The sequence below is a fragment of the Mobula birostris genome, chromosome 13 (genome assembly GCF_030028105.1).
Source record: "Mobula birostris isolate sMobBir1 chromosome 13, sMobBir1.hap1, whole genome shotgun sequence".
Taxonomy (NCBI): domain Eukaryota; kingdom Metazoa; phylum Chordata; class Chondrichthyes; order Myliobatiformes; family Myliobatidae; genus Mobula; species Mobula birostris.
In genome coordinates, this window is record NC_092382.1 from 87,349,487 (window position 1) to 87,364,531 (window position 15,045).

Sequence of the window (15,045 nt, forward strand, 5' to 3'; positions counted from 1 at the left end):
AATTGCCTCTTCTGCTTTTATACATTTATTAACATCCTAAGTTCCCTGTATTGGCCAAATTTCATTTCTCAATTTTTTAATTTCAGCATGGCGACAGGCATCTGAACCGTTCCTCAGCTTTGGGGTTATCCCGACATAACCGATACAAAGGGGTTCCGACACCCGGCTTATCCAATGTCTGTCCAAATCTTAAAGTGCCAACTCCTTAACTTATCTCTATGTACTAGGCCAGTGTCTTTGCTCTCCACACACACTTCAGGGTCCTGACCTTTGCGTGGGGGACTTCCCGTCTTAACAACCGGTCTGAGGCCGGGTGGTTGAGATGGACACTGTAATTAACCTTATTTTCGGGAACTCGAATCCCACTATCGGAGGACTCTCACCTCCTTTTCCGAAAACTTGCAGCTCTGAGGACTCTAACCTCCGAACTCCGGGGGACTCGAACCTCCCTGAGACGAATCCGTCAGCGTACTAGTGCGTAAGGTATCCCAGGGATTCCATCACTACAGAGCTCCATGGGACGAGGGGTCGACTGAGTGATAGGTTAATGAGAGAGATCAAGGTAAATCTTACCTTGTGGGCCCATCCGTCTCACGTCACCATCACACAACTGATCACTTATTCATTCCGCCTAGGAGCTCCGTTTATGTTATAATCCCATCCTCGTCGCCACATGTCATGTCGGTTTGTTTTCTTGAGATTCTTACACAGTTGGTACAAATGAAATACGCCAACTTCTGTGGATAGCCACGATTCTTTATTTAAGCAAGTACAAGCTTTTTGGAGGATCGCTTAACAAACTTCGCAGTACTTGCAGAGCCCTGTCAAGCGATGCTCTCTGAACAGGGGAACAGTCCTCCCTTTTTATAGGGTTTTACACCACATCGGTCACGTATGCAAGATACAATTTTTAGCTACTCCCACAGTCACGTGACTGGCAACACTAATAGTACGAGACAAAGATACTTCAGCACCTAAAGCAGAAGCAAAGGTCATCCACCCAAGTACAATGTGTGTGATTAGTATCAAAATTCTTGCATGTCATCAGCACAAATTACCCTTTAAAATCTCAATAGTACTTGACAAAGACCACGTAATCACCTGAGAGCATCTAATTTCCAGCAAGTTAACAGGACAACTTATCCTTTAACATCTCATCTGTTGGGTGGAAGAGTGAGGGAATCCTTTCCCACAGTCTGAGCAGGTGAATGGCTTATCTGTAGTGTGAACTCGCTGGTGTCTCTGTCGGTCAGATGACCGAGCGAATCCCTTCCCAGTCTCAACAGATGAATTGCTTCTCCCCAGTGTGAACTGACTGGTGTGCCAAGAGGGAGGATGACCGAGTGAATCCCTTTCCACAGTCTGAGCAGGTGAACGGCTTCTCCCCAGTGTGAACTCGCTGGTGACTCTGTAGGTGGGATGATTGAGTGAAACCCTTCCCACAATCTGAGCAGGTGAACGGCCTCTCTCCAGTGTGAATTCGCTGATGTACCTTCAGTTTAGATGACGATGTGAATCCCTTCCCACAGTCTAGGCACGTGAATGGCCTCTCTCCAGTGTGAACTCGCTGGTGTCTCTGTAGGTTGGATGACCGAGTGAATCCCTTCCCACAGACTGAGCAAGTGAATGGCTTCTCCCCAGTATGAACTCGCTGGTGTCTCTGTAGGTTGGATGACCGAGTGAATGTCTCCGCACAGTTTGAGCAGGTGAATGGCCTCTCCCCAGTGTGAACTCGCTGGTGCACCATTAGGGTGGATGACTGAGTAAATCCCTTCCCACACACTGAGCAGGTGAACGGCCTCTCCCCAGTGTGAACTGACTGGTGTGCCAGTAGGGTGGATGACTGAGTGAATCCCTTCCCGCAGTCTAAGCAGGTGAATGGCCTCTCTCCAGTGTGAATTCGCTGGTGCAGCATTAGGGTGGATGACTGAGTGAATCCCTTCCCACACAATAAGCACATGAACGGCCGCTCCCTGGTGTGAACTCGCTGATGTACCTTCAGTTTAGCTGACCGAGTGAATCGCTTCCCACACAATGAGCAGGTGAACGGTCTCTCCCCAGTGTGAACTCGCTGGTGAGCCATTATGTCAGATGACCGAGTGAATCCTTCCCCACAAATTCAGCAGATGACCAGCCTTGCCCAGTGTGAACTGACTGGTGTGTCCACAGGTGGGAAGACCGACTGAATCACTTCTCACACACAGATGAACAGCCTTGCCCAGTGTGAACTTGCTGATGTACCTTCAGTTCAAATGATCGAGTCAATCCAACCCACTGTCTGAGCAGATGAATGGGTTCTCCCCTGTGTAAAATGACAGGTGTGCCAGTCGGTCAGATGATCGAGTGAACCCCTCCCCACAGTCTGAGCAGGAAGGATGATCGAGTGAATCCCTTGCTCCACTTAAATATCTGGACAGAGACAGCAAAACTGGCGTGTTGTGTTTGAGATTCCCGTAGACAAACTCCTTGTTATTTTTAACCTGTAAAAAGATTTACAGAATCCATCAATGGGTGAAGGACAACATTTCAGATGAGATCACTTGGGTTGTCAAGGTGTGATCTGACATCACACTGTTACAGTGAAGTTCAACCCAAGTTGGAGAGAGAAATCATCTTCTAACTGGGCACTGTGCTGGTATCTGGGATGACCAACAAACTCTCTGATGCTTTTTCTGTCTCTATAAGAATGGGGCATTTCTGCCATCTCCAATCTCTGACATGGCTCAGTTTGACTCTCTCCATTGGTATTATTCCCTCTTCCCACTGAGCTGCATGGGTTCCTGGCCCCAGTAACTGAAACACTCTCACACAAATAGCCGGCAGTGCATTCCACACACCCACCACTCTGCCTATCCTTAATCAGTCCACATGTATCCAAATACTTACATATCCGGTTCCTGCACATATGTTCCAATAACTTTCCCACTACTGATGTCAGGCTCACCAGTGTGTAACTTCCTAGTTTATTTTTAGAGCATTTCTTGAACAGCGGAACAAAATTGGTTGCCCTCCAATCCGCCAGTACCTCTCCTGTCACTAAGGATGATTTAAATATCTGTGAATGGGCCCCGACAATTTCTGCACTTGTCTTCCAGTAGGTCCCAGGGAACAAATTCTCAGGCCCTGAGAATCCATGCTAATTTGCCTTCAGACAGCAAACACCTCCACCTCTGTAATCTGTACAGGGTCCACAAAGGGTCCTGCTTTGCCTCACTTCTAATGACTGTGTCCCTCTCTGGAGTAAATACAGTAAAATCTCCCCCATATATTTTGTGTCCTCGTATGGATTACTATTCTGATCTTCCAGAAGATTAATTTTTCCCTTGCAATCTTTTTGCTCTTAAAATATCTGCAGAATCCCTGAGGATTCTCCTTCACCTTGTCAGCTGGGGCAACCTCATGCCTTCTCTTATTTCTTTCATAAGTGTTCACTTGAATTTCCTGTACTTCTTAAGTACCCGATTTGTTCCTATCTGCCTGTACCTGGTATGCACCTCCTTTTTATTGATCTGGGAGATGACGGCCAAAGGGGTGATAGAGCTGCATGGTGGGAGGTGGGGGTAAGGGGGTTAAACTGAAGTTGCAGGGGGAATGGGAGCCTGGATAACAGAACAGATAGTGGAGGGGTTGTGGAGACAGACGTTGTTCAGCCCTCAGACAAAGTCAGGAATGAAAAAGTTGAGCATGGTGCAGTGAATATGCTGAGCCCTGTATATTTCAATACAGGGAGCAGCGCAGGAAAGGCGGATGTGTTCAGGGCATGGATCAACACCTCGAATTATGACACTAGGATCTGGCAACTGTGGACTGGGACAGGCTCCTTTATGGCAAAGGTGTGCTTGGTAAATTGAGGCCTTTAAAGCAAAATTTTGAGAGTACAAAGTGGGTATGTGTTTGTCAGAATAAAAGGTAAAGATAGAAATTGTAGGGAACCTTGGATTTCAAGAGGTATTGAGACCCCGGTGAAGGACAAAATGGAGTTGCAGAACAGGGATAGGCAGGTAGCTTCTTATGGAGTGTAAGAAATGCAAGAGAACACATGAGAAATAAATCAAGATGGCTAAAAGAAGGCATGAGGTTGCCCTCACAGAGGAGATGAAGCATTATCCTAATGGACAGATTAAGAGCAAAAGGATTGCAAGGGGCAAAGTTGGTCCTCTGGAAGACCAGAATTGCAATTCATGTGTGGAAACAAAGCAGATCGGGAAGATCTTAATTTTTTTTTCATCTCTATTTACTCAGGAGATGGACAGAGTCCATGGAAGTGTTAGAAAGCGGCATTAAAATCGTGGACCCTGTGCAGATTAAAGAAGAGGAGATGTTTGCTATCCTGAGACAGATTAGGGTAGATAAATCTCCAGGACATGACAGGGTGCTCCCTCAGACGCTACGGGAGGTAAGTGCAGAAGTTGTTGGGTCCCTAGCGGAGATAAATAAGTCATCCTTAGTGACAGGGGGAGGTACCAGAGGATTGAAAAGAACAGTCGATGTTGTTCCACTGTTTAACGGAGAACATAGAAACCAACAGCACATTACAGGCCTTTCGGCCCACAGTGTTGTGCCGATCATGATACCTCCTCAAGAAACTGCCTAGAATTTCCCCTGGCACATAGCCTTCTAATTTCCTAAGCTCCATGTACCTATCTAAGAGGCTCTAACAAGACCCTATTATATCCGCTTCCACCACCACTGCTGGCAGTGCGATCCACACACAAGCTACTCTGTCAAAAACTTACCCCTGACTTCCCCTTGGTACCTATTTTCAAGCACCTGTGTCCCCTTGTGTTAGCCATTTCAGCTCTGGGAAAAAACCTCTGGCTATCCACATGATCAATGCCCCTCATCTTATATACCTAAAATAGGCTCTAAACATAAACAAGGAAATCATACATTGCTTTGAAGATTTGTTGGAAGTATACACAATTATGAGGGTATAGATAGGGTAAATGCAAGCAGCTTTTTCCACTGAGGTTGGGTGGGACTATAAGCAAAGGTCATGGGTAATTGCCTCCCACATTTAATGAAAATTTAATGGGAACCTGTGGAAAACCTCTTCACTGAAATGGTTGAGAGAGTGTGGAATGAGATGCCAGCACAAGTGGTTCATGCCAGCTCGATTCCACCATTTAAGAGAAGTTTGGATAGGTACCTGGATGGTAGGGGTATGGAGGGCTTTGGTCCTGGTGCAGGTCTTTGCATTTGTCAGCTTAAAAGGTTTTTCAGCATTCACTAGATGGGCCTAATGACATGTTTCTGTACCGAACTTCTTCCTGTTTCTATTGTAGAAAAGCTGGCCAAACTTCATTGGTAGGGAAAACTGTTGGGAATGACAAAGGAGCAGCAATGACTGGAGTTTCTGGGAGCAATTCGGGAGCTGAGTGATCGATACATCCCAAAGTGGAAGCATGGGAAAGGCAGGAGGACACAACCATAGCTGAAGTGAGAAACCATAGCCAACATAAAAGCCAAAGAGAAGGGAAATCATAGCATAAAAACTATTGGAAAGCTTTCAGAAACCAACAGAAGACAACAAAAAAAAAAGAAAACGGATGAGCTCAGGCGTGGAATTATGATATTGTAGTCATTAATGAGTCTTGGTTGCACCCAGCAGCGTGAGGCACTTAGAGGAACAAGATATCCGGGGCCTCAATATCTCTGGAAAAGCAAGGTTCCTTGCACCAGTTACTTTTCAACTTCTATTTTGACAGGCACATACAAACTCTACACCCTCAAAAATTAACTTCTGAAGGCCTCCCACTTACCAAGCACTCCTTTGCCAGAAAACAGCCTGTCCCAATCCACTGTTGTTAGATCCTTCCTGATACCATCAACATTGACCTTTCTCCAATTTAGAATCTCAACCCATGGTCCGGATCTTTCTTTTTCCATATCTAGATACAAAGTGTTCCCATACACTAATTTCTGTCACTAGCCCTGGATCATTTCCTAACAGCTTATTGCACACGTCCATGTCAGGAATTCCATTAACTGAGGGCACATTTGACAAACTCTACCCCATCTAGTCCTTTTACAGTATGGGAGTCTCCCAGTCAATATATGGAAAGTTAACAAACTTTGTTTCTTGGCATAGTCTGTGATCTCTCTGTAAATGTGTTCCTCTCAATCCCTCAGACTGTTGGGTGCAACTAACTCCCAGTAATGGTAACAATATCACCATTTAATGCACTGAGCTCATCTGGCTTTCCTACGATGCTTCTTGCATTTGATAAACACAGGTCAGCACATTCACCACACCATGCGCAACCTTTTGATTGCTGACTTTGTCTGAAGTCTGAACAACATCTGACTGGTGTCAAGCAAACAACCACTTCCTCAATGTCACAGAGTAAAAGGAGCTGGTTGTGGATTACAGAAGGAATGGAGACAGGCTAACCCTCATTGACATCGATGCATCTGGGGATGAGAGGGTAAACAGCTTTGAGTTCCTCAGCATCCACATCACCAAGGATCTCACGTGGTCTGCACATACTCTCTCTGTGGTGAAAAAAGCACAACAGTACCTCTTTCACCTCAGATGGTTGAAGAAGTTTGGAATGTGCCCCCAAATCCTAAGAACTTTCAACAGGGACACAATTGAGAGCATCCTGACTGGCTGCATCACTGCCTGGTATGGGAACTGTACTTCCCACAATCACAGGACTCTGCAGAGAGTGGTGCAGACAGCCCAGTGCATCTATAGATGTGAATTTTCCACTATTCAGGACATTTACAGTGACAGGTGTGTAAAAAGGGCCTGAAGGATCACTGAAGACCCGAGTCACCCCAGCCACAAACTGTTCCAGCTTCTACCATCTGGGAAACGGTACCACAGCATGAAAGCCAGGATCAACAGGCTCTGGGGCAGCTCCTTCCACCAGGCCATCAGACAGATTAATTCATGCTGATACAATTGTATTTCTATATTATACTGACTGTCCTGTTTTAAATACTATTTACTATAAATTGCACATTTAGATGGAGACGGAACATAAAGATTTCTACTCCACATGTACATGAAGGATGTAATTCAATTCAATGACCCCACTATCTGTTCTGGCATTCTGGCTCCCATCCGCCCTGCAACTTTAGCTTAACATCCACTAGCACTAGCAAGCATGACCACTAGGATATTAGTCCCCCTTCTGGTTCTGTTCCCCTAACTAACGAATCCCCTATCAGCCCTTTGACTTTCCTGTGCCAGCTAATTCCCTGCCAACAGTTTCTAACGTGGTCTACCTGTTGTTGTGGGGGTTGGCCACAAGAGTACTCAGTGATGGCTATTTAACCTCATTCCCCTTCCTGACCATCACCCAGTTTCCTGTGTCCTGCATCTTGGGTGTAACTCACCTCTCTTCATGTCATATCTATCACCCCCTCCGACTCCCGAATGATCCAGAATTCATCCATTTCCAGCTCCAACTCCCTAACGTGCAGGGTTACAGGGAGTCAGGTACGTGAGGGTGTCAGGGACACTGTAGGTCTCCCCTCCTTCCCACCAATGTCCCCTCTAATTTGTAATGACCAGTGTGTGCAAAACTCTTGTGCTGCACAATTCTTGCCCAGTGACAACAACATGTGTAAACTGTATTTTATATAGAGAGCTATTCATTTCAACAGCGAGCAAATCACTGGAGATAAGAACTTTGATCTCCTCTGGGTTCGATCACGTTCATCTGCACTCTCACACAACCTATGTAGCAGGCCTATAGCAGGCAATGAAGGATTTTCTAACCAGAGCTTTTGCATACCGCCTATATGTGATTTTCTTGCTAAATGATGCTTTAAAAAGTCAGATTTCCAAATATCACTCCACTTCCTCCCACTTGTAAATTCTCCAGCAACTTTTGCATCGTCACAATACACACAGGTAACACCATTTTCTGTATTGTACATAAATATTTCCCCTGAACCCTCCCCCAGGTGACTGATGGTGGTGAACTCATTGATGGCAATGCCAATGAATAAGAAGGGAAGGGCAGTCGTCTGTCTCATTGGAGTCTGGCAGATTTGTGATGTGAAAGCTTCTTGTTGCCCAGGGCAAAGGTGTTTGATACCATGATGTACCCAGAGAGAATGGGTCAAAACATGTCCTCAGGAGGAGGTCGAACAAGCAACACACACAAAATGCTGGAGGAACTCAGCAGGCCAGGCAGCATCTATGAAAAATATACTAATGCTGAGTTCCTCCAGTAATTTCTGCGTGTTGCTTGGATTTCTGCAGATTTTCTCTTGTTTGTCATTGGAATTAGAACAAAGGTGATTTTCTCAACTGCTGATGTAAAAGATTTTGTTCCCTTTCTCCGAGTTCCCAATCCTTGCATTTAGACAGCTGGAGCTCAGCTCTGTCTGAGAGATCCATCGGTTCCCATTCCCTCATCAGCCGGAAGCTCCCCGGGGCCCGTGTACGGATGGTGGGGCTGAGAGAGAGGGAAGAGAGCAGGACTGTCCCGGGATTGTGGGCCACGGCGCCCGCAGGTCACAACAATTGTCCCTCAGTCGGTGTTGAAAATTATCACCCCGAGATACTCGCTTACCTGCGTCCGATCCTGCAGCCGTGATCCTGAGGGCTATTGTGTACTGCGCGCATGCGTGATATTGCAAATCTAATCAACCTTTACGCCTGCGCATTTGAGCGGTGCTTCAGCGCCGGCGGAATTTTTAGCGCAGGTCTATCTGCGTAAACAAGGTGCCATTAATAGTTTCTGCAACCACCGGTTCCATGTCCATACCTCAGTTTTTTTTGTGTATATAGAAACCTCAGCAGCTGTTTTAGCGCAGAAAGCGGCTCCCATAAACAATACACACAATATCAAACTGTATGTACAATCCTCTTACAAAGGCAGATATAAAACACAGCTGCAGTTGCTGGAAATACAGAGACGCACACACACAAAACGCAGGAAGAGCTCTGCAGTTCAGACAGTAACTAAGCAGAGTATACAGTCTAGGCATGCTGAAGGGGCTCGGCCTGAACGTTGTCTAGATATTCCTCTCCACATTTGCTGCCTGATCTGCTGATTTCCTCCAGTGTTTTGCATTTTTTTCAATCAGTTTCCAAATGTTTCTGACCTTTCATCTGTAGGAACATCCTGCAGGCCTGATTCCTCTTCCTCCTCCTCCTCGTAAACTCTAGACCCCATATCTCTCTGGAGTCCCAAAGCCCTGACTCAGGCTGGTAATTCTTTGGTTTCTGACTCTGCTCCATCGAAGATTCACTCCCTAGTCTGCTGTCAGACTTTAGAGGCACATTGCAACAACCCAGCTGTCTGAAGCACAGTCCTTTGAAATGAGTGAAAATGACACAAAACGTTCAAAAGAGCAGGAAAGAAGGAATTTGACCACCTTAGTCCTGAGCCCTGGGGAATGTCAAAACCACAGTGAGCTCATCGTCATATTCAAGCTAGAGAAAGTCATGCAGGAAATCCATACAGGTGATGATGAGAGATATTGGTTGTGGAATAGCCAGAGGCTTTTTCCCCACGACTGAAATGGCTAACACAAGGGGGCATAGCGTTAAGGTGTTTGGAAGTAGTTGCAAGAGAGTTGTCAAAGGTAATGCTTTTACATAAACAGTGGTGGGTGTATGCAATGCACGGCCAGTGGCGGTGGTGGAGGTGGATACAACTGAGTCTTTTAAGAGCTTAGATAGGTACATGGAGCCTAGAAAAATAGAGGGCCATCTGTGAGGGTAATTCTAGGCGGTTTCCAGAGCAGGTTACATGGTGTGGCACAACATTGTGGGCTGAACAGCCTGTAATGTGCTGCAGATTTCTATGATTCTATAAAATTAAAGGGAAATCTCTTCTCCAACGGAGTGGTGACCAGTTCCAACTCATCATCACAGGGAGAGAGAGAGAGGAACGTCGGAGATGGATTTTAAAATATGGAACAGAAACATGGGCAGGGACCAGATGGACTGAGTGGCCTCTCTAGTTTACATTGTGAGTTTGGTAGAGAGAGTAAGTACTTGTGACACGGGATTTGACACAGAACTGATTTATCTTTCACAGATCCACGATGTTAATCACTGGTCTAGTTTAAAGCTTATAACAGCAGAACAGACTCCTCCAATGCTCAGTGACCAGGGTTCAGTCCTGGGTGCGATGAACAGCCACAAGAACTGCAGAATCTGACAGCAACAGTCCCTCATGAACCTGATCGAGTCAGATAGGTTATTACAGAGTAAGGGAATCAAGGGTTATGGGGAAAAGGCAAGTAGATGGAGCAACTTGCTGGATGATCTTGCATCCAGCATCATTTTTCAGTGGTCCCATATCCACGTCCACCTCTCTTTTACACTACATGTACCTGAAGGAAAATTTGGTATCCTCTTTAATATTACTGGCTAGCTCACCTATGTGTTCCATCTTTTCCTTCTTAATTATTTTAGTTGCATCCTGTTGGTTTTTAAAAGCTTCCCAATCTTGGAGGAGGAGAAGATGGCAGCAATCCAGTGAATGATATCTGTAATCTGTCAAGTAGGGTGCCGTGCACAATTCTGATTTGATGGAGACAGACGTAAGAGAACGGAGGAACATCTGGAGAAACTTCTGAGATGCCTTTTTTGCTGCCGCTGTTACTGTGTGGTCCTGAATCTCCGGAGGGGAAGGCCTGGAGTCCTCGGCTTTGCTTGCCGCTTGGCAGCCGGGATGGGGTCGAGGCGTTCGGCAGAGATGGTGCTCGATGCTCGGTGTCGAAGGGCTCGTTGGAGGCTCGAATTTTTTGGACGGACTCAGAGTTGGCTGGGGTCGGATGCTTCCAATGCATCAACAGTTGTCGGTGCCTGGAGGTTTATGACAGAGAGGGTTCCTCACTTCTGCTGCCTGCTATCAGGACTATTGGGAGTCGATGGGAACTTTGCATCTGTTTTTTTTTACCATTCCCATGGTCTGTTCTTTATCAAATTATGGTATTGCTTTGCACTGCTGTAACTGTATGTTATAATTATGTGGTCTTGTCAGTGTTAGTCTTTGGTTTGTCCTTTTTTTTTGTGGTATCACTCCGGAGGAACATTGTATCATTTCTTAATGCATGGATGCAGTTCTAAATAATAATAAATGAGGACTGAGCGTCCTCATAATCTAATCTAATCCTCTAACTTCCTAGTAATTTTTGCTCTATGCCCTCTCTTTGGTCTTTATGTTGCCTTTGATTTCTTTTATCAGCCACGGTTTTGTCACCTTACCTTTAGAATACTACTTCCTCTTTGTGATGTGTATATCCTGTGCCTTCCGAAATCCTTCCAGAAATTCCAGCCATCACTGCTCTGTTTTCATCCCTGCCCATGTTCTTTTCAAATTAAATTTTGACCAATTCTTCTCTCTTGCTCTCAAATTCTCTTTATTCCACATCTAACTTCAGCCTCTCCTTCTCTAATGTCAGGGTGAATTGGATTATATTAAGATCACTTGCCCCTAAGGGATATTCGATCTTAAATGACCTAGTTAATTCCGGTTCATTACAACACCCAGTCCAGAATAGGTGATCCCCAAGTGGGCTCAACCATGAGCTGCTCTAAAAAAAAAAGCATCTCGTAGGCATTCTCGGAATTCCTCCTCGAGACCAACACCATCCTAATTTTCCTAATCACCTGCATGACAATCCCCCATGACTATTGTAACATTGCCCTTTTGGCACGCACTTTCTATCTCCCATTGTAATTTGTGGACCACATACTCACTACTGTTTGGACGTCTCGATACAATTCCCATCAGGGATTTTTTTTATTTTTACATTTGCTCTTCCTTAATTGTACCCACAGAGATTCTACACCTTCCAGCCCTTTGCCACCCCTTTCTAATGATTTTATTTAATATTTTACCAACAGAGCCACGCAACCCAACTACCGGCTGCTATTTCAAGAAACATACAAGTATCTGTGAAACAAGAGGATCTGCAGATGCTAGAAATCCAGAGAACTACACACAAAGTGCTGGAGGAGCTCAACATGTCAGGCAGCATCTATGCATGGGAATCAACATTTCGGGCCAAGACCCTTCTTTGCGACTCCTGATACCCACATATCTGGAAAATCAACAAGCAAATACAATAGAAAGTAGTGCAAAATCGAGCAAAATAACAACTGAAATGACAACTTTAGAAAAGACTATTTAAACTCAACCCACTTAGATTAACACTACCTTGGACAGAAGGAGGAAGAGAAAAAACACACATGAAAACAAAAATCACACAACAGTCAGATAAAACTTCTAGGTATATATTTCCATCAAAAATGAACAGGATTCAACGCTCCATGTGTGTATATGCAATCGTGATAAGAAATTCAGACCAGAAAATTTTAATGACAGACCAACTCAGGGAAATGAATCATCACTATGGAAGAAAACATTAACCAGTGGAATGAACATGACCCTCCATGGGAGACATCCCAATGATCTGAGCAGACGAGACGGTGACAAGGAAGCATCGAGCACCTGACTGAGAGTTGGAGACCTCTTCCCAGAAATAGAGGGGGGCCTTGCAGAAATACAGGACAAGGTGGTTAACAAAAGGAAGAAAAATTGAAAATACATGAAATACAAACAAGCAAGACAGTAAGTGCAGAAAATGCTAAGAGAAACCAGACACAATCCAACACATTGCAGGATCCTGCAGCAGTTTAACTCAATCTGATTACTTAGAAAGGTACAATCAAGTGGCAAATATCACTCACCAAATTCTTGCTTTAAAGTACTTACTCATGAATGCCCTCCATCACTTCATAAAGGCACCATAAATTCAAGCCTGATCCAGTTTTAGTCAAAATCTTACAAATTATATGATAATCAACACATTATTTCAGATAGGACAATCCATAATAACCATCCAGATATAATATGACAGAATAAACAAGCAGGAACAACTCGCTCAATAGATAAAACCATTCCCAACACACACATGTTCCTTGACCAGTGGAGCACCTCACCACAGGTTTTATTTGTGTCATCCGTCAGACAAACAAAAGATTTTCCCTGTCAATCAGCTTCCAAATGTTGCTACTCTGTCATTCGTTGCCACGCCCCGCTGCTGATTCCCTTCTCCTCATCATACGTTCTTACCCCGACCATTGCCCAGAGCCCCAAACTCTGCCCTGTGCAGACCTGCCTCTGGTTTCTGACCCTGCTCTGTTGAATGTCCAACTGATGGTTTCCCATTCTGCTTTCAGTCTTTAGAGGACAGTGGTGTTTTCTAACAACCCTTTAGAAGCAGGGAAAATGACCCATAATGTGGAAATGAGTCGTAATTAAGAAGGTTAACTACCAGTGTTATTCTTCCTCAGTCCAGAGATATCAGCGGGAAGAACATCTCAGACAGAACTGCAGTCAGCTCGATTTCTTCAGTCTGCAGAAAATTCAAGGGAAACCTCTTCACCCATGAGTGGTGACTGTTTGGAACTCATCACCACAGGGAGAGTGAGAGATGAACAACAGGGCAGGATTTGAAAGGACTGTCGTGGAACAGAATCACTAGCAGGGTCCAGCTGGCCTGAGTTGACTCTCTACTGTACACTAGGTATGTTATAAATTTACTAAGTACCAGAGACAGAGTTCAAAATAGAACTGATTTATTTGTCTCAGATCCAGATTATTAAACTCCAGTCCCATTAAAGGTGAATGTGCAGCAGAAGAAACTCCTCCCATGCCCAGTGACCAGGGTGCAGAACTGGGTGTGGTGAGCAGCAGCTATAATTGCAGAGTACAGCACCAACATTCACTCTCGAAATTGCATTTAGCAACGGTGATGGACAAACACCCAGCAAGCAGCTTATTGAAACTTTCTCCCCAGTGTGAACCCGGTAATGTGTCACAAGGTTAGATGACTGAGTGAATCCCTTCCCACATTCACAGCAGGTGAACCACCTCTCCCCAGTGTGAACTCAATGATGCACATTTGGTGAAGATGGCTAAGAGAATCTCTTCCCAAAGTCTGAGCCGGTGATTGGCCTCTACCCAGGGTGAACTCGCTGGTGTCTCAGTAGATGTGATGATCGTGTGAATGCTTTCCCACATTCACAGCAGGTGAATGGCCTCTCCCCAGTGTGAACTGACTGGTGTGCCAATAGGGTGGATGATTCAGTGAATCCCTTTGCACAGTCTGAGCAGGTGAACGGCTTCTCCCCAGTGTGAACTCGGTGATGTCTCTGTAGGGTAGATGATTGATAGAATCCCTTCCCACAGTCTGAGCAGGTGAATGGTCTCTCCCCAGTGTGAACTCGTTGGTGACTCTGTAGGTCGGATGACTGGGCAAATGTCTTCCCACAGACTGAGCAGGTGAACGGCCTCTCCCCGGTGTGAACCGACTGGTGTCTCCATAGGTCAGGTAATAAAGTGAATCCTTTCCCACAGTCTGGGCAGGTGATCGGCTTCTCCCCAGTGTGAACTCGCTGATGTCTCTGTAGGGTGGAAGAGTGAGGGAATCTCTTCCCACAATCTGAGCAGGTGAAATCCCTCTCTGCAGTGTGAACTGACTGATGTATCAGTAGCTGAGATGACTGAATGAATCCCTTCCCACAGTCTGAGCAGGTGAACGGCCTCTCTCCAGTGTGAACTCGCTGATGTACCTTCAACTTAAGATGATTTAGTGAATCCTTTCCCACAGTCCGAGCAAGTAAATGGCCCCTCCCCGTTGTGGACTCGCTTGTGAGCCATTAGGTCAGATGACGGAGTGAATCCTTCCCCACAAATTCAGCAGATGAACAGCCTCTGCCCAGTGTGAACTGACTGGTGTGTCCACAGGTGGGAAGACCGACTGAATCCCTTCTCACACACAGAACAGATGAATGGCCTTGTCCCAGTGTGAACCTGCTGATGTAACCTCAGTTGAGATGACTGAGTGAATCCATTCCCACAGTCTGAGCAGGTGATCGGCCTCTCCGCTCTGTAAAATGACGGACGTGCCAGTCAGTCAGATGATCCAAGTGAATCCCTCCCCACAGTCTGAGCAGGAAGGATGGTCGGTTGAATCCTTTGCTCCACTTCTTCAGTACCTAGACAGAAACAGCAAAACTGGCATGCTGCGTTCGAGATTCCCACATTCCGTCATGTT

General features: G+C 45.5%; 1 protein-coding gene across 1 annotated transcript; it reads right to left on the reverse strand.

The window, feature by feature from the left end:
- Positions 1 to 754: 754 nt before the first annotated feature.
- On the reverse strand, positions 755 to 8,592 carry LOC140207106 (uncharacterized). The gene is made up of 2 exons (XM_072275437.1): positions 8,535 to 8,592; positions 755 to 2,480 (listed from the first exon to the last, which is right to left on the reverse strand). Exon 2 carries the CDS (start codon positions 2,081 to 2,083, stop codon positions 1,280 to 1,282), a length of 804 nt encoding a protein of 267 aa, XP_072131538.1. The 5' UTR covers positions 2,084 to 2,480; positions 8,535 to 8,592; the 3' UTR covers positions 755 to 1,279.
- Positions 8,593 to 15,045: the final 6,453 nt, after the last annotated feature.

Coding starts and splice junctions, on each gene's coding strand:
- LOC140207106 (XM_072275437.1), bottom strand. CDS start 2,083: ATGGCTCACCAGCGAGTTCACACTGGGGAGAGACCGTTCACCTGCTCA.